The sequence below is a fragment of the Eucalyptus grandis genome, chromosome 3, assembly GCF_016545825.1.
Source record: "Eucalyptus grandis isolate ANBG69807.140 chromosome 3, ASM1654582v1, whole genome shotgun sequence".
Taxonomy (NCBI): Eukaryota; Viridiplantae; Streptophyta; class Magnoliopsida; order Myrtales; family Myrtaceae; genus Eucalyptus; species Eucalyptus grandis.
Genome location: NC_052614.1, coordinates 65,222,241 through 65,249,250, shown reverse-complemented (window position 1 = coordinate 65,249,250; position 27,010 = coordinate 65,222,241). Strand labels below are relative to the sequence as shown.

The 27,010-nt window shown below is 36.9% G+C and overlaps 1 protein-coding gene across 1 annotated transcript; it reads left to right on the top strand.

The window, feature by feature from the left end:
* The first annotated feature begins 24,707 nt into the window (after positions 1-24,707).
* LOC120292207 (aquaporin TIP1-1-like) lies at positions 24,708-25,907 on the top strand. Its single transcript, XM_039310395.1, is given in 3 exon segments — positions 24,708-25,192; positions 25,276-25,456; positions 25,459-25,907. Coding segments are annotated over 3 exon segments (756 nt in total). The 5' UTR covers positions 24,708-24,808; the 3' UTR covers positions 25,650-25,907.
* The last annotated feature ends 1,103 nt before the right edge of the window (positions 25,908-27,010 follow it).

Below are 27,010 nucleotides of genomic sequence, written 5' to 3'. Positions count from 1 at the left end.
GGTAAGTCCTTATGAAATCTATATCAATTTGGGAGTAAATTTATCATGAGTGTATTAGTTTAGGTTTTTGATGATCTAAAAATTAATTTGGGATAAATTTGTCATAGACATACCAATTTTGGGGTTTTCATGATATTAACCCTTAGAATAATCTAAGGGGTAGTAAGTGCTTGATCCAAATTTTTATAATAAATATGCTCTAAACATCCTTTTCCTTTCATATAAATATCCTGACGTGCTATGTCTTTCGTAACTCATAATATTTCTGTCATTTTTTAAAACATGAGTTTAGAAATTCAAAAGAAAGATGAGCACCACTCACTTAAGAATCACATAAATCAAACAACAATGGTTACTCGAGCCTCTATCGAATTTCAGGTAAATAACCAAATTTACTTAGACTCGATGATGCGACGCTATTTTGGAGTGAAATCGTTTATTCACAGGTTGACAAAAGGCCTTAGGAACAGCCAACCACGACAAATAACCACTAATGCAAAGAAAGTCTACTTGTGCAAAGAACAACTACTCACGTGACAAATTTTCTTGCGACATATCTCTCTCTACCAAACTCCTATTCAAATGTTCTTGCTGTCAAAAGAAAGCCCTTCGAAATACTAAACGATCCAAACTTCACCAACACAAAAGACAATTGAAGACGAACATCAACTTTTGCCACAAAAGTTTGGAACTGGGCAGCAACACACATGAAACTTAAAAATTCATTCCGACCAAACTGTAATTCGAAATTGACTTCCGTAATATTTCATGGCTCCACAATACGCAAACCTATCATTTTTGTATACTTTTATAACAAAAAAAAACTCCTAAATTGGACTCAGAAACCTAGAATTCATATGAATGCAAATTTAGGGCTCAACTCCAAAAATTTCTCCAAGTAGATGATCTATTGAACATGAGGAATTCAATGGCGACCATAGTGGCGTCGTTGACAAAGCCGTGGTCTCTCTCACCTGCACCATCCATCAACGAGAGTGGGTCAGTGATTCAGTTCCCAGCTAGGCAAATGCAAAGCCTATCCTATTTCACGTAATTCAGGAAAGGTAATTCTTTACTCAAGTTGCATGAACTATTTGGCTAAGCTTGTGAGCTATTTGAGCCAAGCATTTCCGAGCATGCGCTCTATTATTAGATCAAGAACACGAGTTATTCGAATTCAGCTCGAGCTCCCAAAGTTAGCTGAATCGAGCTAGTTCAGTAATCGATTCACGTGACATGCTTAGTTCTTAACTTCTCACAGCATCTACTGAGGGCTAATTATTGAATCTCCCGCTCTAGGATAAGCTTTTCGATTCTATGGGCCTGGGGTTCATATAATGGGCCTTGCGAAGGTGATCCGTGGGCCTAGTATTTTAATCGTGGGCCGTTGGCCTCATCTCTTTTGCATGTTGCGCCGTACGAGTGAAGTTACCACAATGGTTCAGATTGAGGCTTGAAACACAAAGTGAAGTTACCAAAACAAATGCAACTATATGGTAATTTTTTTTTTTTTTTAATAATGACCCCATAAGTATCCGACTTTTTGTCTATTTTAGGATCAAGTGCCTATTTTGTTTTTGTTCACTCAAGTAACTAAACTTTTAAAATTTGACTCAATATGAAGCATTCATCAAATGAACAGTCATATAATGTAGCTTTGCCAAGGTGACTTGCCTACATAACAAAAATTAACCCTGATCACCCACATGACTTGCTTTACCATCATCTCTATTTTGGTTTTGGGTAATCAGGAAAAAGATGATGTTGAATATTGGCTGTTTAGTATAATATTTGTTGACATGAATCATTTTAAGAAGTTACGTCAAATGGTTATGTGAATAGTTAACGACTATTTACCATGTTAGTGTCCAATGCAGCATTTTCTTTTCGCGATATTAGTAGTCTCACATTGACCAATAGATGTACTTTTTTTTTTTTTTTTTGGTCGTAAATAGATGTACTTGATTAGGAAAAGAATATCAAGTACTCCGTCATAAAATAGGAGGAAATGTAAGTACTTGCTCGTTACTTTTTCCTTCGGCTAATTCGAGGCGTCGATTGACCTCTCTTCCCCGGGTCGTGGTTCGAGGACCTCCCCATTTCCAAAAGCGGCCCCACCAGTGGTTAACAACTTGAACTACATAGGCCCATCTGCTCGATGTAATTGAAATCCCACCACCCACCCCCCAGCCAAATAAAGGTTGGACCCCACAAGAGGAATACGGAATCATGCGCATGCTTTTGGGTTGCTTTCATTCAGCTACGACCACCTTCACATAACCACACACATTCCGCTCCAGGAAATGCGTGACCGCACCGACCACCGTACATGAAAGAGATAAGAAAATGAAATACAATTATGGCAGTATATTCCTGTCAGTATATAAAGAATATCGTAATTGTCATTTAGAAATCCCCCTTCCATTATTGGTTTCCACGTTTGAAATATTTGCTTATCCCTGTAGCTTTTCCTTAAAATGACAAAGTTTAAGTTGTGGTCGAAGAAGATTACACTCTTGTCGTCATGAATGGTGACGCAAGTGGAGGTCGGTGCCTCTCTTTACTTCAGACAAAGTTCAATGCACCTCTTTTCCGCGCAGAATCGTTCCCCCACACGCACCTTTTCTCTAGGGTTTGAAAGAACAATGGCTGAAGAAGATATAGCGTGGGGATAATATTTACTCCGGATCACGCATTTACCTAACTTGTTGTACAAAAAAAAAAAATGATGATATTGATCTACCTCTACAGGGGCCACTGAGGGCAACATTGATGTATCTATATCACAACCCCAGTTTCATATCAATGAATTTGATCCTCCCTAATATGTCGTGTTTCGATTACTAGATCCATCTTCTTCCTTTCTTTTTCTTTTTTTGGTATAAATGGTTATGTACGAGATATTGATAGAGATTATATTCATACGAAGCCTGACACATCATCTGAAAAAGTCTAGACCACATGTAGGATTAGAATTATAATATGATACTCAAGCCGTAACTATTTTGTAAATACAAGATAATAATAAACCCCCATAAGAAGAGATTTCTTTCCCTCTTAAGATAAGCGAAAGTGCAAAACCACAAAAAGATCATTGGGGTCAAATCATAGAAAACCAAAAGACATCATTTGCAAAAGTGTTCACAGGCGTAGAATTACTAGGGCGGCACAATGCTCGACTTGGGCACACCTTCTTCGTGATTGTGTTGCTCTTGGTGATTCCTTTCTTTCCCAAATCCGGGTGCGCACCAATCTCTATCTCATTCATTGTGATTGAGTTGTTCAGGATGCACATTCTTCTGTCTCATTAATGTTCTTCAGCAACTAGGCTTTCAACTTGTAGTGTAGGAAAAAGGTACAAAAACTAACCAATTAAGTATCCTGTCCCCTCCTTTACACGTTGATTGATTGCAAATAAAGGTAAAAATAAAACCAAGTTGGTGAAGAAATTAGGAGAATTTCATGCACCTAACCTCCAAAAGGCCATATCTAGATTGTGTAGCTAGAAAACTTCATAATGCATGTATCCTGCTTATTTCATGACAGGAGGCTAGACTCCGCAAATTTTTTTATTTGAATGATTAATTTAAGGTAAGGAAGGTCCAACCGGGTTAGCAACTCTGAGGCATTAGCATAGGGAATCTCGTACCCTAAGGAATGTTATTTGAGTCATAAGCACCATCTATATGGCTGACGGTTTGGGCTTGGCATGCATTTTATCGCCACTTCTACAATTTGTCATGTATCACAACTTTCTCAATTAGAGATTGGATAGGTTTCCCATGGAGTTCTTCCTCTCTTGAGATTCAAACTTCATTTTGGTTGGAATGAAGATGTAACTTCCTTCTGCACGTTAAATTGCAAGGAGCAATTAAGTGTTAATTTCTATACTCAAGGATTCTTTACACGTGATATGCTAAAAAAATATTGATGTTCTCTAATTTGAATATTGCATCGTAATGTTTGAAATTCCATAACATATATACTACAAGAGGTTCTAGTGAGATTCGATGTAGGTAGAGCTTTCTATGCTATTGTGGATTCAAGTGGATCTAGGGGATCACCATGGCTCACCTCTTATCCAAAATTAGCTAAAGAGATAATGATACAAATGATTTTGGAATTTTGGCCCAATGTGTAATATGAACCTTGAATTTTAAATTTGTCCGATATAGTCCTTAAATTTTAATCTAATATGTAATATCGTTCATAAATTTCTAATTTCTTCAGTGTGATTAATGAACTGTTGAAACATGTTCAATTTTTTAGATTGTATGAAAATTTTCAATATTATTCCTAAACTTAAATTAATGGAATGACAATATTAAATATTTTCATGTAATTCAGAAATTAAATTGAATATGTACAAAAATTCAAAAGTCATATTAAACAAATTAATTTTCACATTACAAGATAGAGAAAAAAGAGGCATGAGTGCACTAATTTAAGGATTTTTACGATTTTAACCCGTGTATTTATCGGATCTTGCACGTCGCGCAGTGCATCAGTTTCATATTTATGTGTAAACTGCTTCTGTCTTATCAGCACAGTAATAGGGAAAACCCCAGAAGAGCTGCCTATTCTGCAAGCTTCCCTTTCAGACGGGTGTTTCCACTCTGGATGCTCGGATGGGTCCCTCCACCGATTATGTAAATAGTTAATTAGTTTGCTTTTAATGTTATTCTTCGGTTTACATGTGAAGAAGCCGGTTAGTTTGGCAATTTTCTGGTGTAGAAATTTGACTAAACGGTGTGTCGTGATGCAATCATTAAAGATCAAGATCCTGTTCGGACGGTTACCCAGTTTTGCACGCCTTGTAAACCCTGTAAAAGCGACCTCTTTTGGAGCCTTGCTCATCATGGAGATTTGGTTTCTTGCGAAAGTTCAACGTGAGGTCATGGGATAAGATTCTTAATAGGTATGGAGTAGAAAAAGAAATAGGGAATGGTTAAGAAAGCGTGAAAGCTTATTAATTAATTACTTCCGGTTGCCCTTTCGAATTGTCTTGAGTGATCGAGAACGTGGTCCCCGAAATAGACGTGATTATCTTGCGATTTTACTCTCCGACTTAGAAAAGATGAAGTCGTGCGTGCCAAACTTATCCCTTCGGGACAAGATCAAAGTACCCCCAATCACAAGTAAAATTCGTAAATTAGAATTTTAGTTTAGGTTGGATGAGGAACCTAACTCTAATGTCTTCTTAGAAAGTTTGTCTAAAGGATATTAGACATGCGGATCCCAGAGCCATAACAGCTAAGACAAATGAACACTTAAGTCGCCATAACTTGCGAAGTGATACTTAAGTGTCAAAATCGAGCAAAATTTATCACTTAAGTGCAATCTAGCGACAACGATTTTCCAACGATGAAGTACAAAAGCGCGTCATTTTGGTGTTGACATGATAAAAAAATAATATAAAAAATAATTAAATTTATTTAAAATAATTAAAAATAAAAATATTAATATTAACAAATTTTTAAAAATTTTAAAATTTTAAAATTTTAAAAAAGGGGGAGGCGGCTGAGGGTGGGAAAGGTCGATAGGGGCCGACGACCCTAGCCGACCCTCCCCCTCCGTCGACCCTTCCCAACGGCGGCACCCTCAGCCCGCCTCCCCCTTTTTCTTAAATTTATTTTAAATATTTAAAAATTTTAAATAAATTTAATTTTAAATTTAATTTAATTAATTTTTATATTATTTTTTTACCACGTCGCACCAAAACAACGGCGTTTTTGTATTATTTGCCACGTCAAGCATGCAAAACGGTGTCGTTTTGCACTTATTTCACCGAAAATTGCGCAGTTAGCATTTTGGCTGGAATGGCACTTAAGTGATCCATTTCTTTTCGAATTTGGCACTTAAGCGTCACTTTCATAAGTTATGACTTAACGTCCCTGTCATAAATTATGGCACTTAAGTGTCATTTATGCCAAGTTATGGCATTTGAAAAGAACTTTTGCCAAGGATATTAGGATTTGTGACTACATGGATATAAGGTAATTATGGACCCCATATATAAATGACGAGTCACATTATTTTATATGAATAGTAAGCAATTTCTTTTAAGGATAACCTAGTCTTAATGTGAATAGTCATCTTTTGGAGGCCTAAGAGAGGGAAAATTAACCACAAAAGCTTCTGGTAGCCAATGTTTATGGTGCGTTACTAAAAAGACAAAATTTGCCAAGTTTCTTTCTTTTATGATTGGAACGTCTGTTTTGTTCGAATTATGTTGAATTTGAGCCTTCTTCTTTTATATATAAAATTAAAACTTGACTCAAATAAATTCATTCAATGGACTAAACTGGGAACACAAAGTTTGGGAGAAGAGGTGCGTACTGGAAAGCCCAATGGCTGTTCGAACCAAATAAGGCACCTAGCTGAGCATTAGTTGGCACCAAGGCTAGAGACAGGTGCTCAGGGCTTGCATGGTAATGTTTCTATTTCTCCCAATTTTGTTCTTTTGTTCCCCAAAACAAAAAGGAACAAAGAATTCGTTTGGTAAAAATTTTGTTATTAGGAATAAAAAAATCTATTTTTTTATTTCGGGGAACAATTTGGAACAGAAAAAAAAAAAAAAAGGCAGCTTAGAAATAAGCCAATTTTTTCTTTTCTTTTTTTCCTTTTGCTTTTCTTGCTTGCTACGGCCTTGGGTGGTCGCTTGCCAATCTTGACCACCTCCAGGCCAACCGCAACCACCGTCGCCGCCACCCCTCGATTGTCGTTCTTTGTCGCCCACAGCCCACCGCCCACTCCGCCGACCTCCAATGACCGCCCGCGATCGTCGGCCCGCCATCGTAGGACCGCCGGTGGCCGACCGCTACCGCATGATGGCCGCCACCGGCCGCCACCACCTGCCGGCCGGTGGTCGATGGGCCATGGGTGGTGGTGGCGGCGTCGGCGGTCCGTGAGCAAAAATAAAAAATAAATAAATACAAAAAATTATTAATCATACCAAACGCATTCCTATTCTATTTCTATTTCAATAATAGAAATTTTGTATAGTTACCATACACCTTATTTTACTCAGAAATTGTTCCCCGAAGTAGAAATAGAAAATAACTATTTCTGAAAAGAAACTGTTCCCTGGCAAATAAGCGTTACCATGCGCACCATCAACCACTCGGATGCTCAACCATTGGCCTGGGTGCCCACAAGCCAATAGTTGAGTATCCAGGAGGCTTCATGTAAAATTTGCATATTTGGAGAGTGATCGATACCGACCTAGATTGGCCGATTGCCCGTAATGTAGTTAGTAGGTCTTCTGGAACAAGTTTTGTATTTATTTGAGTGTTGTTCAACATACATAGCAGAGACCTCAGCATTCTTAGCTATTGAGAGGGCTTCCTAATGTTTAGAATAGAAGGTTGTGCGGGAATTTTGGGTTAGTACCACGAAAATCTTTAAACTGGTATACTTATGATAAATTTACTCAAAACTAATTTTTTTATTATTAAAAACTCGATACTGGTATATAACAAATTTACTTTCTGTCAGATTACGTTAAATTCTACTATCAAATTTCTGAGTTTAATGACACATGGCAGCTAATGGATTTACCAATTTGGGGATTTGCCCTCTGCTTGCCACAAGTATACTAGTTTGTGATTATTTTTTTCTTGTGTTAATTTAACAAAAATAATCGGAATAAGAATTTGTCACAAATTAATTTCAGGTAAATTTATCATATGTGCATTATTTTAGGTTTTTGTGGTCAAAAATTAGTTTCGTAAATTTATTGCAAATATATCAATTTGGGGTTTTTCATTATATTAATCCTACTTTTTGTGGCTAGTATGCAAGATACACGATTTAATTGTGATCTAGGGGACACATTAAAGTATTGATGAATTGTTAATATAAATAATCTTCATTATACCACTTGATTTAATAGTGAGTTTTCTAGAGCTCTTCCCATGAGTGTGTCACATTTATCGAGCCATGTAAATTTAGTGCTTAATTTATCTCTGGGGTTTCCTTTGCTATGTTCAATCTGACTTGTTATAATTCCACAGCAAATGAGTTTCGTGCTTGGATTGATGATGTCGTGCTGTCCATGAGCCTTTTGAATATATTTTTGGCCTTTTGAGCTACTACCCATCATAGACTTCACCATGTACCCGGACCTTGCGTGTGTTTACTAGATTATGATCAATCTTAATCTACGTTGAAACGAGTTCTTTACAGTTTTGCTTTACTATATTGACCATGTTTTTAAAAACTCTATAAGCTTTAAGAAGAATCTATTGCAGTGATGATGGGGAATTTTGCAATAGACACCTACCAATGCGTTTGGCTACGATATTAACTACAAGTCTGTCACAAGTTTATTACGAAGTATAATATTTGCTTATAACGATTACGCCATAATATTTTGTTTGTCTAGTTTACCTGATACTATTTTGCTTTCATAATAATAACAAAAATCGGTCCGATTCACTCCAAGTTGCTTTTGGCGAATTCTAACACTTGAACACAGCTATAAAACATCAGTTTAGTCCAATTCAAACTGAGAAAGAGTTGGGTCTTACCATTGGGATCATAGAGGTTTGTATCTAAAGCCATCAAACTCATCTGTAGCATAAATTGCTTATGCAAGACGATCATTTTTGGCGTTTCATGAATTTTCGCTATAGGGTCTATTCATGTGCTACAAACAGGCTTCCAAACAAATTGACGTCCTCATATTCTATAAGCAATTCACCTTTTATTGGTCCTTCCAGGCTTTAACAAATCTTCTTTTTACAATTTGTTCTCTTTCTACAGAGTTCTTCCTGACTTAGACGCATTAACCCTCCAATAGGTCGTTCCCCTTTTGTAGAACAAAAGTCTTTCCATGCTTTAGGCGTCTTATTGTTGACATTATACGCATGTAGATTGTGTATATTGAAAATATTCATTCTACACATTCAAGTACACATATTAGGAGTTTTGATTATTTTGTTATCTTCAAAATATCATGAGGGGTTTTCTCAATACATACCTAGAGAAAACCACAGATGGATTTTTTTATTTATTTAACCATTGAAATGATGTGTAGGAAGCTGGCTGGCTTTGAATTGGTAGTCTGTTTTGGTCCCTGTATATGGGTATGTAATGTCGGTTTTTGGGTTTATGTCAGCTTTCACTAGGTGTTTCAACTTCTCTGGTTGTTGATCAGTTTATGGTGCTGAACATGGAGCATCTTTATGTACTTTCTAACCTGCTTCAAGGGAGTCATCTTTGATGCAAATTATGCTACTCTATAGTTATGGGAGGGTGCATTTATTTCTTTTAACAGATCAGGGTTAAATTCTGGATTTAGCTCTGTTAGGTTCGATTGATTGAAACTTTCTGACTTAATTTCAGGGTTCTGTATAATTTTGCACTTCAACATGAACTATATAGCAGCTCCATTCCTCCGATTTGCACTAAACAGTTCGCATAATAATATCACCTTAGACACCAAAAGTCTACTTCCAAAATTAGTTCCAAGAGTACATTAACACACAAACATAGAGACAGATTACGGAAGACTAAGGGTGCATTTGATAATCATTTTGTTAAGATAACAATTTCGATTAGAAATTATTCTTTTTTATTCGGTTCGAGAATAATTTCTAAGTATTTCAAGGCGTTGGTAATTGTCTAAAATTTCTATTCTCATAATAGAATTGCGCTTGGTGCCATTTTGAAAATTTATAATCCAAATTATTTTCTTTCCATTTTTTAATAATTTTATTTATTTTTTCTTCTTTTTTTTTCTTTCTCTTTTTCTTCTTCAAGCTTTGCTGGTCGCGGGCCTTAGGATGATCACGATTGGCTAGACGAGGACCAACGACCTTGCTAAAGTGTCGCTTGCTCTCGACGAGGTCATGCCTCATCGGCCAAGGCTCACCGACACTGGCGAGGCTCGCCGAGCCTCTCCTTGGTAAGGCCGAGCTCGCCCAACCATCGACCGGGCTCGACCTCACTTGGCCACCACGAGGTCGACCTCACCTTGGTCGAGCGACGTCAACCTTGCGGTGGCCCAACGAGGTCAAGCCCCATCGGCAGTTAGGCTAGCTCAACCTTGCCCGGCCATGGCTCGAGTCATTGATTAGCCTCATTGGTGGCCAAGGAAGGCCCAGGCAAGACCCGCTTGGCCACTGACGAGGCTTAGCCTCGCCAATGGCTAGGCGAGCCTTTAATGAGCTCACCAGACCTCACTCAACTGGTCGCCGATGGCTGCGACAACTGATGGCAGCAACAGTTGAAGAAGAAGAGAGAAGAAAAGAGAAAAAAAAATGAGTTGATTTGATTTTGGAATTGTTTCTTAAAATAAAGAATCAACTTTTTTTTACTCATTGATTCTATTCCAAATCTATCTCTAGAAATAAAAAATTTACTAAACAAATTTTTGTTCTAAATATACTCGGGAGCAAAAGAATTGAAATTTCTATTGTTTGGCAAGTTGCAAAATGCAACCTAAGAAGCTTCCAACCAAATTTCATATCACAATCCAACCAATGACAACACCACATATGCATACAATTAATGCCAAGCGGTACATCCCCTCCCATTTTGCTTGCGAATTCTCCTCCTTTAGAGTCACATACTTTTTTAGCAAACTTCTCTTTCCGCTTTGCTGAGCTCCCATCCACTTCTTCACCTATACTGTTTAGATCGGCAAGTGATTGATTCCTATCAATTAGCTCCACTATAAGGCCCTTTGCTTTATTTGGTATTTTTGGATTGACCCATGTGAAGAAACTGCAACACCCTAGGCTATCAAACCTAGCACGATCATGGAACCTTCTTCTAGCATTGCCTTGTCCTTGTCATGAGGATTGTCGATTGGAGACCACAACAGCAAGTTAGCTCAGTGGTAGGAGCTACCGCACTTGATTGAGAAGTTTGCTTCCTCATTCTGCTCACCATCACCCCTAGGATTTGCTTTGAACATTTAGGGCTTGCCATTCACTTGAGGGCAAATTCGGTTTGTATATTTGAGAGAAGAACATGCTGTTGATATGAAATACTTCATTGCACTTTTCAGCTAAATTTTAGGACTTGTTGCTCAGATTTAAAATTTTAGTATATGATTGCATTTTCTTGACAATTTTTAGGGCTTTCAATACATTTATCCCTTATAATGATTATTATTTGATTCCGCTATAAAATAGTAATTAAAACCAAAGCTATATGGAATTGTTGCGATATGTATTTTATGATGCTTTGATTATATAGTTCTGTATTATCAACAAATCAATTTATTTTGTGATTATGTTAATTTCATAACTTAATAAATGTTAAAATATTTAAATATTAAAGTCATGCGTTCATTTAATAGTTTAAGCTTTTGGAATAATTGGTAATGGTCCTACAAAATCTCACATGATATCAAAGTGGAAAACAAAACAAATTCTTCAACATTTCTATCCCATATCAACACTTTCTTTGCTCGAGTTTTTCATTAATATCTACCATTTCTTTACCCATAATCTTCTATTTCCTTTTAATCCCAATTATTCATTAACTCTCAAAGATATCAAAGTAGGTGACCTTAAATAGAGATGGGGTATTCCGGGTTCCATACAGTTCTGATGAAACCTAGAACCTATCTATTGGATTGGGTTCTTCAAATTTTGAAACTTAAAATCTATCCTACATACTCTAGAACCTAGAACCTACCATATTACAAGTTCTCGAATATACTTAAGTTTCACTTATATTATTAATTAAACGATTGCAATGAATTAAAATCTTTAATAATCACCACTTACTGTTATAATTTACTAACCATAAAAACATACGAAAAATATAAACATTAATAAAGTAAATGTCTCGGTCATAAAATGGAAACTCAAACTAATACTTCCAAATTATACACTTATCATTAAACAGTATGAAATATTGCAAGATCGCATGAAAACATAAATCAAGAAGAACATAAAACTTACTCTAAATTCTATATTACAAGTTACAGTTCCGGGTTCTAATCTAGGTTCAACCAACTAAGAATTCGAGACTTACCCGTCGAAACAGATTTCTTATTTTTGAAATCTTGAACCTATTATGTATACTTTGGAACCTGAAACCTATTTATTCCCATCGTTCGATTCTTAAGTTCCAGGTTTCATCACGGAATCATGCTCAATCCTAATTTTAAATGTGAATTTTTTTCAGACCCTTATTTACCTCCTCAATAATATATTTCACGTTTTAGGCTTAGATTAATTTTTAGCCTACGCATGAGGGGATTGATAGCATATTTAGATATCAAATCCGCACAATCACCTAACAGTTTAAGCATTTAAACTAGTTTGCAGTAAAAAAAAAAAATAACCAGTTGACAATGGTTCACAAATTGTCGATCTCACAATAACATCTTCCTTAACATAATATTTGGTTATAATATATAATAAACCAATCAAAATAATTTCCAATTATCCAAATTTAGATAAGTAGTCATATTGAATAATACTATGACTTTGTTATTATAACTTATTCTTTATTCTTTATCGAATGAACTATGTGATAAGATTATTTATTCCATGTTCTATAGTTATATAATATTCACAATATGGCTAGAATATTCAAAATTAATTTTTGGGCAAAGACTAGTGAATAGAACATTTCAAAAAAAAAAAAAGGTCATCAAACGAAGCATAAAGCCAAAAATGAGAAGTTGGTGTGGAGATTTTTCAAAAGTTCAAATCTTGTATAAGAGTGAATTGGAGGGAGATATCAAAATTTTCTTATCCCGCCCTATTTTCCCTCCCCTCTCCTATCTCCCAAACAAACCGTGAACCAATACATAGAACTTCATATAAGGTGGAAATGTTATCTCCCAAACAAACCATGAACCAATATATGGAACTTCATATAAGGTGGAAATGTTATCTCCCAAACAAACCATGAACCAATATATGGAACTTCATATAAGATGGAAATGTCCAAGTAATGGAATCAAATTATCATAATCAACCATCAAAACATACTTTAAAAAAGAGTGTGTCCGAATAAGCTTTTACTTTTACTTTTTTCTCGTTTTGTCAACACTTAAATATTTACATTATACAAAAATCTATATTTTTTTCTACAATATCTTAAAATTTAAACGACATATTAATTTCCTAAATGGGAAAGCAAAAGGCATGACAAAACACATGTACCGTCGAATCAAAAAGAGGAACACAAAAGCGAACCCACGAGGAGCGGAAAGCGGTCGTATCGCATGTGACCTGGGGCCCTAAGCGGATGGTGGAAAGTGGATTTTGGGGATTGGATTGGATAAGCTGTCGACATTTGCGTGTGGGTAGCTTTTGTACTGTCCAGTGTGATGAGGGCAGCGCCAGCCTGTTAACATGCGCAAAAATCTCTCGCCTATCCATCCACGATCGGGAGAAGGTACGCCATGCTTTTAACTCGAAGTAGAGGGGAACGAATGTTCGCTCCCCATCCCATCCCGCAGCATTTATCTTCAAACTGGGTCGCCCGATCTTGCAAAGAAACAAAGTGGTGGAAACTGAATATGAATACAGAATACAGCCTTTCTCCCGAACTCACCAGCTTTCACTTTTTTTTCCCCCTAGTTTTACTTCATTTCCGTTTTTCTTTTCTAGATTTTGATGCTACTTGTGATGTGGCACGCATGTGGCAACACATCGTTGCCACTTAAGCAAAGAGTTGAGAAAACAAATGAGTTTTAGGTTTTAAGTGTATTATGATGAAAAGGTCTAGGATTTGCGATGCAATTGCCTCAGGCTAATATTGCTTCATTTATAATAGGTTTCATTATATCTATTCATACGGTACGGATACTTGAACCTATAAACTCTACTAATTATTACGAATGGACACAAACAACCTTGTTTAAGTGTGTTGAGAGGTGAACCTATTACATAAAGTTTTTCTAAGGGGGGATGTGATTTGAGCGTGAAATATTTTGCTTGCAAATTGATGATTTTCATTCTCTTACTCTAACTTCTCAAAGGTTAAAAGAATATGATGAGGTATATTCTTGCCAATCCGGCCATGTTCACGTCAACTGTGCCTCCAAAAGGAGTACCCACGCAACCCTCGTGGGTTGTCCTTTCCTAAATCAGAAAAATAAACTGCTCTAGCATTTTCGTTTCCAGCCTAGAACGAGTGAGATTTTCATTCTAGGAAAGCCGATATATTTGATTTGGATTTTAACTTTCATTTTACTTTTAACGTCAAACTCCAGTTATTTTACAATAAATTATTTTAAATGTTTGAAACATATGAATAGTAGTATTTAGGACGCCCTAATTTTCTTGCAATTTTTATGGGTTAAAGATTACTTGAATTTTGAGGGGAAATTGAAAATGTTGTTCTTTTTCTATAATTAAAAGAGTGGAGAAGTGACTGACACTACAATCCTCTTTAGGCGTTATCATAGACCAATATAGGGCCATCCGAACAGAGGGATAGCATCAAGATGAAATTCCTAATTGAAATGAAACTTTTTCACTGAAATTCGACCCAAATAGGAGGAAGTATTTTATCCTACGGCTACATAATGGGATGGCGACATATGGTAAAACAAACGCTTAAAAATGAATGATTTCATGATTTGAGTGAAATGCAGGATGGGTATCATATCATGTGATAATGTAACGATTGATTACAATATGACAGTTGCATAACCAATACACTAAGGAACTTGAAAAGTTTCATGACATCCATATTAATCTGGAGCATAAATAATGCAAATATGAAAACAAAGGAGTGCAAACGCAATTTGGGCAGAGCACAAAAAATTGGAAAATGGCTTATTCTGCTAATCTTTTCTTCCATTTTAAGTTAGCAAGTATCAAATGAAGGGACCTAAAAAATTTCCAAGCCTCGGTTTGTTTTAACAAGAATAGAAATTAACAAATGGACTAAGCACATGCATTGAATTTGGATTGCAATATATAAATGCGTCTTCTATGAAAAATGTAAAATCAGGAAATATTGTCTTAATTATTTCTTCCATTTATATAGCATTAAAATCATCTTCTACCAAATGGTGGAGTTGCACGCTGCTGGCCACCCGCAAGGCCAAAGTTCAACTCCCCACCTCGTCATTTGCGTGACTTACCTGCGGCTCGTAGGAGGTGGGTCCCTGCGGGTCAGCCTAGGTTTACGCCATCGGCTGCTAGGCTGTATGGCGTTTCCATGTCAAAAAAAAAAAAAAAAAATCATTTCTCGCCTAAAGGTCTTTCGATCCAATTAAGTTCAAACTAAAACACCAGTTAAATTTGTATTAGACGTTAAGATATCTCCATTCTTCCCCTTAATTACTAATGCTAATTTCCTAACCTTCCGATCCCAAAGCTAAAGCTGCAGAAACTACAATAATGATTAATGAAATGAAAAATATTTTTAGCCATGAAAATGAAAATGAAAATTGATGAAGATGATTGGAAGAAATATTTTAGCTGTTTGTGCCTAAGATAATTCAGATCACGATAGATTACTCGAAAAGATTTGTCATTTTTTCAATGGATTAAATCGACTCAATTTATGCTTTTAATTTGAGAAGATCGAAGTCGGAATTCCAATTTGCAAAGCTGTTCGGATCTGATCTGCCCCCAATGCCCCGGAAGGACGGCACTGACTTGCCCCTTTTTGTCTGTAATGTCAGCATGGTCAACTGGCCCAGTTCTGAATAGTAAATCTCACCAAATACGACTCACGAAGGGCTTGGAATTTAGTGGCAGGTCCCCGACAGCATTTCGTGGGTGCCGCTGCTCTTTGCTGGTTTTGGCAAAGGAAGTGGTTTTGAGTAATCTCAAAAAAAGTGATGAAATCAAACACCCCGTGTAAAACAATGGTCTATATTATAAACCAAAAAGGATCTCAAGTCTCTATCATTTTTTACTTTCCCAAAATCCTCAATTATAATTTTTAATTTTTTTTATATCTTAATCCATTGATGGATACATAAGTTAATAATTCTCTTTTAGCGCTCATAAATTTCAAATGTAAATGATACAATTTTTTAAATCGTATAATAGTCTTATAAGACTGGTCTCTATATAATTGAGAGGGCATGAAATTCTATAATTCACACGTGAATTGATATGGCTTGTGTAATCCGATATGGTAATAGCCCTTTATGTGATATTATGGACTTAAGGTCCAAGATCAAGGGAAGAAAGAAAATAAAATGAGCACAGCATAGCTATTATCATGTGGTTATATTGTGATTTGATTATTCTCATTGATGTAGAGGACATTCGTAATAGATGGGTTGAGACGTTGAACACAATCATGCTCTCAATTGCAAAACACTGCTTGTTTATTGATTTGCATTCTCTATAAGGTCGTGGGTGCTGTAATTTATGAACAAAGAGTGTTTACAGTGTTAGAGGTGCTTTTGCATTGTAGAATAGTTTACTAAGTTTCAAGTAGAAGCAGCGCCTTCTACTATCTGTAACTTCTTGAGATTGCTAGTAGGTTCTAGCCTGATTCGTGACTGTTGATATGGGAAAGTACACGTAGGACAACGGGATTGATCGAATCACTATACATATGTTTCCAAATTTTCCAATTATTTAGCTCTTTCATTATTTATAAATAAAGAAACATTTGCATCTACTCAACTATCCGACCAAAAAAATTATTTTTATTCTACAAATAAAATACTTGTATGTTTCCGCTAAAAAAATTAAATAGACTAATTTACCCTCTCTTGGTCTTTGTGTTAGCCTCCTCAGCCCTATCATTACCCACTAATGTTGATGATTTAGATTTTGGAGATTGATGCATTAATTGAGATGGAGCCATATTAAAAATTAAAGGATAAGTGTATTAAAAGTTCTAAAACTTGTCATGAAAGTGTAATTAAGTTTTAAAATTTATAAAAAGTGCAATCAAGTCCTAACACTTATCAAATTAATACGATCAAAGCATTCCGTTAATAACGTCTAACTTAAGTAACGAAAAATACTAACATGACTTTTTAAAATTATTTTATATCTCATACGAGAACATAAACGATAAGGTTAAAATAATGTCATTTTAGTCCAAATACGATTTCTTATTCTAAAATTATTCAAAGAGAGCCCTTGCCGTTTGGCCTTCTTCATTTTTTTTATTTAGTTTTAATTGGCTAGTTTTTGACGGAATACTCCCTTCTAAATGTCGTTAGATCAAGATTTGATTAAAAGTTGAAAGCAAGGATGAGCGGTTTTAGGTTCCGTACAGGTTCTATATGAACTTGCAACTTACCCATTAAAACATATTCATCATTTTTTGGAACCTGAAATTTACCTTACATTCCCTAAAACTTGGAATCTTCCCTATCACAGAACGATAGTAGTGAATTAAAACATTTAATGACTACCACTTATTGTTACAATTCATTGACCATAAAGACATACATAACATATGAACATCGATAAAATAAAAGTCTTAGTCATAATTTCAAAAAATGAAAGCTCAGATAAGTCTTCCAAATTATACACACATCATCAAATGGCATGAAATATGGGAAGATTGCATAAAAACATGAATCAAGAAAAATATTAAAACTCATTGCAAATTCTAGATTACAAGTTACAAGTTTCATATTCTAGATACCTCCAACTAAAAATCTGGAACTTACCTATCAAAATAAGTTTTTTTTTTTTTTTTTAGAACTTGGAACCCGAAATCTATAGATTCGCATCAATCTAATTCTCGGGTTCAGGCTTTACTCGGAACCATGCTCACCCTCGTATGTTTCGAAGTTTCATGCTTATTTGAAGAGCATTGTTCATGCTTTTAATGGAATTTGGGCTTTGGGTTAATTATTTTTATTTTCTCATAAGGGAGATGATTGCATTGGAGCTGAAGGTGCGGAGCTGCAGCTTTGGAAGTAGAGGAAGGTAATAAGTGGTAAAGCGCTGAAATATGGGGAAAATAATCGGTATTTCTTTTTCTTTTCTTCATTTTGAACTTCATGCTTCAGCCGGATCGAGAACGAGGTGCACGGGCCCTATAATGGTTGGTCCATCACCATGATGCGCTTTCGAGCTTTCCAGATGCCACTGTGCTGATTTTCGAGCATGTACCTATAAAAGGAGATAAAGTCACAAAGATATTCTATAGCATATTCCTCTGATGGTGCTTGATTAATTATAAAATATAAACTTCGAATTGATGAAGGTGGAGTTCTTAACAACTTTTAAATGGGATACTTCAATTATGTAGGTGTCACACACTTCATCATCAGTCTCGACAAGGAAATATTTTGGCAATTCGCGAGGAGTTGATCATTGTTTGGGTTTCGGACAAAAGAAGAATTATAATGTATGATTTTAGCGATTAATTATTGTTCTTCAGTCCTTGAAGGGAATGAGGAGGGAGAAACAAATGTCTATTCTACATATGTACTACATCCTAGCTACGCCCTAGGTGAGCTACAAAGCTACCGCAAGAGGCCAGCTTTGGCTCCTGCTGTGTTTGCTTGTGCTCCACACAAGTCTATCCACCGACTAGTTGACACTATTCCCTTGATTGATAGACTTGTGAAAGCGGCTAAAGTCAATTCCACTGTTAGCCATTTCCAGTAAAGATTGCTTTGGTTCTACATTGTGCGCATAAACTATCGGAATTACAACAATTTTTACTTTCATGCATGATGTCCCGTAATGTCGACTTCGCCAAATTGGGGTTACAACTTAGGTTATCTACTCTCGCATGACTGGTGAGTGTCATGCAGGCAAATCCTTCTCGCGATTTGGGGCAAAATTTTCAGGCCACCACATTTTTTTCCAGCAAAGTTTTAAAGATTTTGCTATGTTACACCTTGATCTTTTGAAATATACCGTAATGTTCCCCGATCATTAATCATTAAAAAAAAAAAAAAAAACAATTCTTGGTGGATAGACTGTAATTTATTTTAAAGGAGGGAGCTTATTTATGGCGTGCTTTTTAACAAGCCCCATCATAGGTTACTATAAAAACTTGTTTACATTGACAGTTCGACCACATTTTATTATCAAAACAAGCCCATTCAAAGGCAACAATGCGTTTTCTTTTTGGTAAGAATTATATTTTTCACATTTAAATCTTCAAAATGTGACCAAACTTTAACTACTCATAAGTCATAAACATATTTACATGCAATTGACCCGATTTATGTGCTAAAGCTTGCCACCCTAGCTTTCCAAAAATGTAGTCTAATCTTTGAGAAGTGTCAAGATCACAGATTTTAGCGAGTAGGGCCAAACAAAAAATGTTAGCATAGAAGCACAATACCTCAATTAGAATGATTCTTAAGACAACAAAAAGCTTGCACTAGATTGTTTGAATTTATCGTTTTCATCTTAAATATAACTCACAACTTTCCCGAATATTTTTAAAAATCAGACGAATTATGGATAAATTTGTGATATCCATCGATTTGGCCATTCTATTTGAGCAAATTATGTGTGGTTGGAAAGCTTTTATGGAGCATGAACCAAATATATTCTCCAATCATAAATCTAATGAAATTTTTTTTTGGTCAAACTAAATAAAATTAGGTGTCCATGCCACAGTAACTTATAGAAATGCAACTCCTCCTATCTTGGATGGGCGGATTTGCCATTTGGGTTAGGTGACCACTGTAATATTGTACAGGGCAATCACTTGAATATTCTTGTGATTATGTTATCATGTCACCAAAATTTAGAAGATATATTTGCTATTTACATGCTTTGAGGGGAGGAAACCTCACTCCATGTCCAACCTTGTATAAAGTTGTATGACCTTGTGTCACCAAACATTAGTTCATTCGCACGTCACTTTTTCATAAGATTCCCCTGCAGGAATTCCCACCGGGCGGGAAAAAGAAATCTCTCTCCTTTTATATTTTCTTTTTTATTTTGTGGAGTACTTTAGGGGAAAAGACCCTCCAATAATTGAAATTGGACCCTTTGTTCAATAATAATTGCCCCGCAAATTTCGAGATTCGTCTAATCATATCATGCGTGCGACGTGCCGAATACCCAGATGAAAAGAAATAGGAAAATTAACCCGTTGACACGTGCTGACACAGCAAACTTTCCGTCTTCTTTGTTGGTCGATAAAACTAGAGGTAATCAATTCCGGTCCGATTCGCTTCCACTTAAAAATTAGGAACCGGATTAAGAAAGACCAATTTCCATTTTTAGAATCCGAGACTGGATTGAAAGGTTCAATTCAATGAAACCGGCAACTTAACAAAAAAATTTAAAAATAAAAAAATACTAGAGTCATTACAATTTTAAGATTTATTGTTATTTTAAAGAAATAAAAGAAAAGTGTGAGCGCAATTTGTTGTTATGGTCCAATCCGATTTCCCTTGGAACTAGGAATTAGACCGATGCTCTTGAAAACCGGACCAAACCCATTGATATGATATTCTCATCTCTAGATAAAATAGCAAAAGTTTAGGTAGACATTTTTTAACTCATTATTAAATTGTCTAATCATCAATTAATTGATGTGATCCCTCAATTGGCTATAGTCTTGCCAAATATGACGTATGAAAGCATATAGTGCATTTTCTATATTTGAACAATTTATTAGCTTATCCCTTAAAAGATTTGCTTTTCGGATTAAATAGATAGAGATGGCATCGACTTTTATATTATAATAACATCTGCTCAAATGACTACTTTATGCAACGTGCCACTATGTTTCTTAGATAATGTTCATTTCATTGGATCCATGGAACTCGTCGTCTTTGATATAATTAAGACGTCAAGGCTAAGTACATTTTTGAATCATAATATAATATGCCAATTCAGTTTATTTAATATTAAGTCCACCTTCTCAGTCTCAATCCACTTTTGCTTTTTGTTTCCACCTAACTTTTTAGGAAGTGAGTAGAAGCCTTTGGATCACTTTGCACCGCCTAGAAAAGAAATAATCTATCTGTATTAAGTCCAGGTTTCGTCTTTCAATCTCTTTTATTTTCTACGGTATAATCTTGTAACTCGCTCAATTTATTCAATCAAATCTTTGCATCGACTTGAATTGCCAACTACACACCATTTATATTAATTATATATGACATCTAATTGGTGTCACATTTGTATAAGAGATTAAGCAAAAATATATATATATATATACAGAGATCAATAGAGACGAATGAACCACGCCTAAGTGGCACACTTAAATTGGCTTAAGCAGTGACAAGAAGAAATTTAATTTGGCAACCTGTGTTAATTCAAGCGATAATGCTGCATATAACAAATTTCATGGGTCAATTACCTATGGGTGGTGAAAGAACTTGAATAATAATGAGTTAGGCTAGTTAGCTGCAGAAAAAAAGTCGCAACGAAAATGATTACTACTACAAGTTGGAGGACAAAATTTATGGACTTAATCCAATTTTTATTATGATTATGGTACCATTTGTCTTATAATTTCACTTCCCATGGTTTGAGGCCAACCTCAGGTTTCGTGACTCTTATTAGCCTGTTTCTTCTTTAAATAATCATAGCTAGTACTTATCTAGCTTTGGTGCGAGGAAAAATTGGCTAAAAATCACACATTTATTGCACTTTTATTAATTTAATTATGAACATTTTAATTATATCAATTTATTTTTAAATATTTTACGTTTTATCAATTAAGTCCATTCGGTCAATTTTAACTAGAAATTACTAACGTAAACATTGATCATCCCATGTATCATGGTTGATGTTGACATAATTTAACAATACTTTTATATTTTTCAATTTCTTTATTAAATTTTTCCTTTTCATCTTTTTATTTATTTATAATATTTCCTTTTCTATTTTTTCTTTTTTTCTTCCACTGGCCTTAGGCAAGGGCCACCCTTGCCGACCTCAGGTGAGGGATGCTCAAGACTAGGTTGGTGAGGGGCACATTTGCTAGCCTAGTGAGGGTCACCTTCACTGGCCTAGCAAGGTTGAGGGGTGCCTTTGCTAGCCTAGAGTAATTATCAAGGAATAATTAAGAAAAACGAAATTCATAATAAAAGAAAAGAGATTATAGATAAAAGCATTATATCATGAACTTTTGTTTAAGGATAAGCATTAAGAGACAATAGGTTAACAATTGATATGAACTTTTGATAAGATCGGTGTTGTTCTCCTTGTCTAAGTGCTATCGTCACGGTAGATATGATTGTCAACATACAATCATCATTAGCGTGCAAAAAATATCATTATTATCGACACAAATCATAAACACTCATCTCAATATAGTCACTTCACGATCGTCAACATCAACAAAAGATTTCACGAATTACAAAGAGTAAAAGATGGACTAACCATACTATTTAGAACTTAGCAAGTTCTATTCATGCGTTTACAATTTCTTCCATCCTAAAAATGATAATCAAGATTCACCCCATCATTTGCCCATACTTGGTCTTTTCTTCTCTTTATCTTCGGAATATAACGTTCATGTATGGTTAAGAATGTGATCTTTCGGAGCGAGGGCAAGTAGTTTTTTTTTGGGAATTGGTAGGAACGCTTTTGCCTTCTTCTTTCCTTCCTTTTTGACTCATCCCTTGAGTCTTTGTTTTGCCATCTTCATGATCAACATGACCAATAAGAAAAACCCATTGTGCATATCTACCCATTGCACATTGAGTGAAAGGGATTGAGAATCTTCTTTGCAGATTTCAAGTTTGATCATCCCTTCGGGTCTTGAAATCGTTAGAGATGTTGATGCCTTTTGCACATTGAGTGAAAGGGATGACATCTCCATTGATAGATGTCCAAATTCCTTTGGAATTTTCTTGAAGGAATAAAAATGGAAATTGATGATTTTTGTCAATTCTTCGGCTGAGGCAGTGGAGCTTTCTTTCTCAAAAGGAAGATGAAGCTATCTCAATAAGGAAAATCTAAATTGGAATGTTGTTGTGATCTAATGGATAGACTAATGATTGCATAGAATACTATTAGGAATTGGTTTTGATCACCTTCGTTGTTGCCTCTCTATTTATCATTATAATCCTCAGGATTTTTTTGTTATCACCAAGACTTTTGTTCCTTATTAGTCGAACATGTCTATTTGTATCATCTACCAGGTTTGGTTAGTAGCAATAACATGTATAGACTATCTCGCTCTCCCAATTAGCATCCGTTGCACATTTCAAATGATCATACTTTAGCTTAGACAATTCATGCAATAAATTCTTAGCATATAGTTTAGCAATTTGCTTTATGCTAATATGACTAAGCTTTCCAAACTCTTCCTTATCGATAATACCACAATCATCAAGTGAAAACAAATATCATCATATCTTCTCTAGTAAATGATTGCGATTTGGCTTTATTTACTCTGGTACATTTACAATTTTCAAAGACAATTTTGAAGCCTTTCTCCCACAAGGGGTTGAAATTGATTGTGATTGATTCTTTCAAGAAATATATCTTCAAGGATTAGGTTACCCAATCTCACTACTGCCTTTGCTAATGATACTTGTATTATCGTTTCATCTTTTCCATTACATTCTTTTGATTTTCTCCCCTCTATCATCATGATAGTTCTTGTGCATAGCTTCCATTAAGGTTCAAAAACTTTCACTATTCACGACTTTTTCCGCGTCAGCCTTTAAGGTGCCGATATCATTTTTGATATTGCTGCTTTGAGCATTGATCATAAGGTTTTGCTTTTCTTTGTAACATCTTCATCATCTTTGCCTTTGGAAATCCGAGAAGATTTGAGTTTTCAATGGATCTAGTCTCGATTTCAATTTACATAAACTCAACAAACTCCTTGCATAAATGATGTTAAATATATAACATCTCAAGTCATGTATCACGCCCTTACTTTTTAGTAAATGAGAGTACTACTATAATCATTTTAAGCATTTCGATCGAAAAACCACTCAACTTTTAATACGGAGTTTTAAGGGCTTGCTCATTTCACTCAAAGCATTTTGATATATGTCTTCAACAGTTCATGATTTGAATGCATAGAGCAGCATTTTCCGGCCTTTAAAAGTAGCACGCAATCTAAATTGTAGATTTGTAGATTTTGATAGGAGTAATGTTTTAGATTTGCGATATGTACTCTCATCAATAAAATTGCTATTATCGATAAATCTTTTTGCTGTTGATTTCCTTCATGAAAATTTGTGAAACTTCACGTGGATAGATTCTCTTACTACCCACATTTTTTTTTATAGATAACATGACAATCTATGCAAAGTACCAAAGTTATTTTTTCGTCCACCATCTATTTTGCCCAATTTATTAAATTCGTAATCGCAAGAGGCGCCCATGGGTTCATCCCACGTTTTCCCCGCACGGGACTCATCCATCGCGATGATTACAATTAATCAAAACTGGCCCGATCGTTCTTAATTATTTTCCGAAAATAATGTTGTTTTTTCCTGAGGCCAATACTTATCAGAAACCATCGAATTTTCAGTCACGATTCCGATCTTTCCAGAGAACAAAAAGCCACCGGACAACAACAACAACAACAAAAAAAACATAAAAACCACAGGTGCATCCGACGTGCCCTTATCCGCAACGGCCACGTGTCACGTCATCCAGCCTTTTAAGCAACTGACTGCTTCGCTGTATGGGCTCTCCACAATAATGACTGGTAGATGCCAGATGGCCTTTCCCTCGATGGCCAGGAAATTGCAAAATAATGCCTTTTGTATTATCCGTCCAACCTGTCCGCCAATCACGATCCAAATATTTCCTCAGTCCCTCACCGGCTACTGGCGATAGCCGGTTCCCCTCCCCCCTCCACGAGCTCCATATAAGCGCCCTCTCTGGTGAAATGTGGAGACCGGTCTTTGTTGACATCCGCGAGCGAGCGAGCGAGTGAAGAAGCCCCATAACACTCCCCACGCCAAACCGCCGCCGCCGTCCGTACGCCGGGAAAGATGCCGATCAGGAACATAGCCGTCGGCCGGCCCGAGGAGACCTACCACCCCGACGCCCTTAAGGCGGCGCTGGCCGAGTTCTTCTCCACCCTCATCTTCGTGTTCGCTGGCGAGGGCTCCGGCATGGCCTTCAACAAGCTGACGGACAACGGCTCCACCACCCCCGCCGGCCTCGTCGCCGCTGCGCTCGCCCACGGGTTCGGCCTCTTCGTCGCCGTCTCCGTCGGCGCCAACATCTCCGGCGGCCACGTCAACCCGGCCGTCACCTTCGGGGCCTTCGTCGGGGGCAACATCACACTTCTCCGCGGGATCCTCTACTGGATCGCCCAGCTCCTCGGGTCCACCGTCGCTTGCTTGCTTCTCAAGTTCGCCACCGGCGGATTGGTAAGAGATTTCCTTGCCCGCGAATCTTCTGAATGCGTTTTGGTTTTGGTCGACGTGATACGATGCCTCTGTTGTGTATGCAGACTACGTCAGCGTTCTCGCTGTCATCTGGGGTGAGCGTGTGGAACGCGTTCGTGCTGGAGATCGTGATGACGTTCGGGCTGGTATACACTGTGTACGCCACGGCCATCGACCCGAAGAAGGGCAACATCGGGATCGTAGCCCCGATGGCCATCGGCTTCATCGTCGGCGCCAACATCCTGGCCGGGGTGCCTTCGACGGTGCGTCCATGAACCCCGCCGTGTCGTTCGGGCCAGCCCTGGTGAGCTGGAGCTGGGACAACCACTGGGTCTACTGGGCCGGCCCCCTGATCGGCGGTGGCCTCGCCGGCCTCATCTACGAGGTCTTCTTCATCGGCCACTCCAGCCACGAGCCGCTGCCCACCACCGACTACTAGAGGAAGTCGTTGCTCCGCGTCGCTTTGAACAGTCTCTCGACGGCTTTTTCCTTCTTTCCTGGTGTATTTATTTTTTCCCCATGTTCTTCTGAGGAGCTTTCTTCTGTGTCTGGTCGTTGCTTCGTCTTCGTCATGATCACCGTTGGTTTTCCCCCTTGAAAATGCTCTGCTCTGTGAGTCGGTCAACTTTTAAGGCAAGGGGGTGTGGAGGGTGTGGATTTATCTTATTTTGTTCTAGTTGGTTCATTTCTTCCTTCACGAGCTGCTGCTTCTTCTTCTTCTTCTTCTTCTCGCGCCGCTCTCAGTTTACAACTGATTGCTCAGTGCTTGGTGTTCGATACCTCAGGTGTTCCGGTATGAAAGTTTGAACTCTTTGGATTCCAAAATAATATAATATTCTAAATCTTAACATACAAGTACTAAAAAAACACTTATTTTTTTTCAACTTATGAGAAAAGCCCAGAGTGATCTACTCATCAGGTAAAAGATGTAAATATGGAAAGATGCAGATATGCAAGTCACTGGACAGTAGTAAATAATTGTAGAGGGCGGTAGGCACACAGTAATAATGTCATGCCGTAGGAAGGTGCAGGAGCAAAAGAGTCGGATCAGACGGTTGCCTACTTTTGGTGGCATGCGCCGAACATCTTGTGTAAATGGGGAGCGAGCAGCAGGCAGATTTTCTTCACCAGATCAAGTCAATCGTACCTAATTGATAGCTTTCGCGTCAATTTCCCCTATAGCACAAGGTTCTGCACTGTTCTTTGCACTGTTATATAATATTTGTCCAGATAGCTATAACCGTAACTGCACAAGAAAAAAGAGAGCAAATGCTCTTCCAACGTTTTCAGGGATCTGCCCTTTGTGGGAAACCTTCAGCCCTCGTCCATCCTGTTGTTAGAGCTTTTTAAATGTAGCTTTTTCTAGGAGAAAATGGTCCATCTCTTGATGTTGCAATAAGGCGGTACGATAATGATCGGGATTTAGCTGTTCGAAAATAATGCTGCCTCATGAGTTCAGTCGGAGGTTGAACCCGATAAATTTCACGATGGGACATATCAATGATGGCATTTGAAATTGAAAGGATCCAATTATTGACAATTGTTGATTGGAGAAACTTTCTGTCGATATTTCTCTCTTATTGAAGTTGTACGAGTTAGGGACATTACAAATACATATCTTGGGTGAAATTAGTTGTGAGCGATTTCCTAACTTTGAGAAAATGTTTGGAATATGAATTATGAGAAGCATATAAGTATGAATTATCACATGCGTTCCATGAGTCACGTCAGTAACTACTTCAAATCATGGTCCATTATTTTTATGCACATGCATAATTATTCAACATACCGTGGTCCTCA